The sequence below is a fragment of the Aphanomyces astaci genome, assembly GCF_000520075.1.
Source record: "Aphanomyces astaci strain APO3 unplaced genomic scaffold supercont1.60, whole genome shotgun sequence".
In the NCBI taxonomy this organism is placed as follows: domain Eukaryota; phylum Oomycota; class Saprolegniomycetes; order Saprolegniales; family Verrucalvaceae; genus Aphanomyces; species Aphanomyces astaci.
The window spans coordinates 60,740-65,020 of record NW_009798323.1 but is presented as its reverse complement, the minus strand read 5'-3'; the positions used below and the strand labels follow the sequence as shown (position 1 = coordinate 65,020).

Genomic DNA, 4,281 nt, shown 5'->3' with positions numbered 1-4,281 from the left:
GCAGAAGCCTGACGCTGCGGGTCAGTTGGGCGCCACACCACTCCAAAAGATCTGCGCTGCGATGCGCATGCTGACGTCAGGTATCTCGGCGCAAGAGTTGGATGATAAGTTTCGTCTGGGTTCATCTACCTTGCTCGAGTCCCTGAAGCGCTTTTGCGTTGCTCTGGATCAGGTGTACGGTGTTACAGTGCTGCGAGCTCCAAACGATGAGGATCTGAACCGTCTGTTGGACGAGGGCGTGCAAGCGGGGTTTCCGGGTTGCATCGGGTCTATCGACTGCATGCATTGGCAGTGGAAGAACTGCCCTAGCTCCTGGAAGGGCATGTTTCAGGGCAAAGAAGGCGTCGCGACCGTCGTTCTTGAGGCGATTGCTGATCACCGCGGCCGATTTTGGCATTTCAATTTCGGTACACCAGGTGCACTCAACGACATTAAGGTCTTAGATCGGTCACCGTTGTTCCATAATGCAGTGAACGGCACCAGTCCGCGTGTAATCTGGTCGTTGAACGGACACGAGTACAACTTTCCGTACTGGCTTGCCGATGGAATATACCCCCAGTTCGCCTGCTTCCTGAAGACTTATCCAAACCCCTCGTCGCGTATGCAAAAGCTGTTCGCGTCCAAGCAGGAAGCCAAGCGCAAGGACATCGAGCGAGCGTTTGGTGTGCTGCAGGCGCGATTCCACGTGCTAACCAGCGGGTGCCGCCTTTGGGATCGCGATGCAATGCGAACGGTCATCAAGGCGTGCGTTATTCTCCACAATATGATTATCGACTTCGAGCGCGAGACGGGTGTGTGTCCCCACTACATCCACGCCGTCGACTACGTCCCCAAACACCCCTTTGTGCTGACTGCTGGACAGTCCGACCGTCGGCAGAGAGATGATTCGGGCAACGAAAAACACCACAGTTCATAAACGGCTCCAGCATGACCTGATGTTAGGCATTTGGGCGAAATGGTCAAATGAATTGGATAACTAGTGAATTTAAATATACATATTAGATCACTATATCCGCGCATCCGCGCATCCTCGTCGTATATATATATATATAATTCATTGCTAGTAAAATATTTGCACTGGTTATATTGTTGATAAAATCCTCGCAATTCAATTCATGCCCTTACTGATCACTTCTCGCTTGGATGCATCTCAACTTTACCATCAGCAAGGCGGCGATTCTCCTCCTCCATCTCAGCTAGGAAGAGCTTTGACTGCATGGCAAAAAACATCTTGGACGCTTCACTGTCAGGACATTGCTGAAAAAACGCAATGCGCGAATTGAGTGCAGCAACCCGCAAGCTTTCCTGCTGGATGAGTAGACTCTCCTTGAGCAAAACGTTCTTCTCCTTGGTCGCCGCGACGGCTTCCTCAACAGCTTGTAATTCCTTGGGCGCAAGGCCATCGCCGTCGGATGCTACAGTAGCATTGAGCTTCCGCTTCTTGTCGGCCTTTTTGCCGACATCAGGCCGTATCGCAGAATGAATGACAGGCGCCTCGGAACCATCACCAGATTCGACGTCGTCAAGCCCAAGCGCAGCGTTGACTCGACTTTCGATCTGCTCCGTGTCGATAGCAAACTTGGGGATCTTACACAGAACGGCGTATACAGATTCATGTGCGTATCTCTTGTCTTTGTTTGCAAGTGCGTACTCGACATGGGCGTTTTGGATGTAGTCTGCGTACTGCCAGCCGCTATGATACTGTCGCAGCGCGTCCGTCATGCAGCCGACCCATTTGTTGGTTGCCTTAGCCAGTGTTCCGTTGAATCTGCTGGTCAACGATGACACCGAGCGATTCGGCGAGCCGTCGGGTTTGATCGCGTTGTAAGCGTCGCCAACCTTGCACCAGAATGTATCGCCAGATTGGTCTGTCCCGATTGCTGCGACTGTCGACTCTTGAACGTACGCACGCGCGAGAGCGACATCCTCGGCTTCTTTGAAGTTTGGCACCCCCACAGAGCGACCCTTGATGACCACTGGCGACATCATCATTGTGAACAAACTGCCAAATTGCACCAATATATTTTTACATTTTGGCCAACCGGTGTGGAATGGCTGTGAGCTGATGTACTAATTTTACAGCTATCACCCCATAAACTAGATTTTACAGTTCTATGTTTACACCAGACGGTGGGGATGCTCTTACAATATGTAGTGAAGTTCACATTAGCTCGACTCACCTTTTTCAGCTTTATCTCGCTACTCGAATACGAATCAATTGTAAACGTTTGAATCCAGACAAATAAAATGTCAAAGTTGGGCTTGAACAGGCGATCTGTGATTTGCCGATTTTTATCGTTAAGGGCGGGTCTGGATGCCGCGAAAAATGGCATAAAATGGCCGTTTTCCCATATTGATATATACTCCATGTTTCGAGATTTTGTGCGTCGGATGCCACCAAAGTTCAAAACTTTAAGCCACGAATTTCTTGAGAATCGGGTGTTGTATGCATTAAAAAAATAGATCGATTTGGTCCAACTCTTTTATGGAGGTTTGTTTGTGTTCACGTTGACTGTGAAGTCTTGCACTTCAATCGGATATCGAATAACTTTTCAAGACTCAACTGGCATCCAGAAATCTTTGTAGATACCTTCTTTTCTCCATTTCTCATGGGATTTGAGACTTTGGGAAATTTTTGCAGAATTGCCAAAACGGTCTATGGCATAATTTATGGGGGGGCTGGCATCCAGACCAACGCTAAGGCACATAGCCACGTGAGTTTGTGTAACCGGTGGGTCAAACTCATTCTGATATACCAGAGTGTACTAGTACTGTAAGTTACTTGGAGGATTGTGAATTTCCTTCAAATTTCGCAATTCTGCCCCGTTCACTTTACCTCGCTACAACCTCGCCGCATGATTTGATTGGCTAACCAATTAATCCGCAGAAAGGACAAGGAACACATCAAGAATATTCTACTACGTAAATTAGTTCTACAGTTATCCCATCTACTACTCCCTTTTGCAGTTAAGTTGGACGAATGCCCTATGTATTTGGCTGTGGTGTGCCCGATATAATTAGCCATGTGCCCGTTTAATTTGGCCCGCCGAGGTCGTGTGCCCGATATATTTGGCGGTGTGCCCGATATAATTTAGCCGTGTGCCCAAGTAATTGTCCATCTGCCCGATGAATTGTGTCGTGTGCCCGATGAAAATAGAATAACTCAAATTAAAAATTGAACTCAATTAAAAAATGCAGTCGAAATGATACACATAACATCCTCGTTTTGGCATCACATGCCAACTTCCATGTCGCCCATGCCTCCGCGCATGCGTAAAAGTATTCGAGGCGAAGCTCGTATCGATTCAAACGATTAGCATCGACCCCTATTCAAACTTTTAAGCAATGCAATAATGCTGCAAAAGTTACCATCGATAACCTGTTCAGCAATTCGCTCGAGATATTGAATTCGGAATTCATCTCGAGTCAAACCATCCGGTGGTGGGCCCATGAACGCTGCTAGTCGCTCACGCAGGAGTGTCTTGATTTGGGCTTTCATGGACGACCACAAATTCTCGATCGGATTCAACATTGGAGAGTACGGGCCCCAGCGCAGCAACGTGGTCGCAGAAACTCATTATCATCAAACACATTGGCAATTCTATTGCAAAGTCAAACAGTTAAAATAGAATGATGCTTAATACCTCGAGTGACAGGGAGCGTTGTCAGCAATAACAATGATGTCGTCAAGGCTTCCGTAGTGCGCATTGGCAGCACGGAGCATTCGTTGAAGCCATTCGTTGGCTTCAGTGTTTCGGTATGCCCCACGCTTATGTTCGCAGTAAAAGAAGTTTGTTGTTGACATCGCCCCGATGATGTGGAGGTTCTTTCCTTTTTGAGTTCCCCCACGTACGACAACAGCTCGTTGCCCACGCTTGGCTCGTGCCTTGATCCGAGATGTAAACAAGTTGAAGTTTGTCTCGTCGATCCAAATTGGGATCTTGCCTTGACCAGCGAAAACACGAAAAGCGTGGACGTAGGCTTGTCGTTTTTCCTTGAACGAGATGTCGTTCATTTACAATGTTTCAACGACGACTCTTCACCGCGAACTCGATAAGCGTGTCTACACCTACAAAAACGTCCACTACTTTTTGTAGGTGTAGACACGCTTATCGAGTTCGCGGTGAAGAGTCGTCGTTGAAACTTCGATCCCCAAATCAAGCATCACGCGATCCTTGATCTCTTGAAGCGTAATTTGAGAATCAAACTCAACCCAAGTTTGAATGTTGTCAACAACATCCGAAGTCAACCGACATGGCTTGTAGCCACCTAACAAGCAGA

General features: G+C 47.8%; 2 protein-coding genes across 2 annotated transcripts; one reads left to right on the top strand and one right to left on the bottom strand.

Annotated features, from left to right (window-relative positions):
- Window positions 1-61: 61 nt before the first annotated feature.
- On the top strand, window positions 62-916 carry H257_14654 (hypothetical protein; the record flags this gene model as incomplete). The annotated part of the gene is made up of 1 exon (XM_009842546.1): window positions 62-916. One exon carries the CDS (start codon window positions 62-64, stop codon window positions 914-916), a length of 855 nt encoding a protein of 284 aa, XP_009840848.1.
- A 149-nt stretch (window positions 917-1,065) lies between these two features.
- Window positions 1,066-4,015, bottom strand: H257_14653 (hypothetical protein; the record flags this gene model as incomplete). Its single annotated transcript, XM_009842545.1, has 2 exons — window positions 1,066-2,002; window positions 3,645-4,015. 2 exons carry the CDS (start codon window positions 4,013-4,015, stop codon window positions 1,129-1,131), a joined length of 1,245 nt encoding a protein of 414 aa, XP_009840847.1. The 3' UTR covers window positions 1,066-1,128.
- Between the last annotated feature and the right edge of the window lie 266 nt (window positions 4,016-4,281).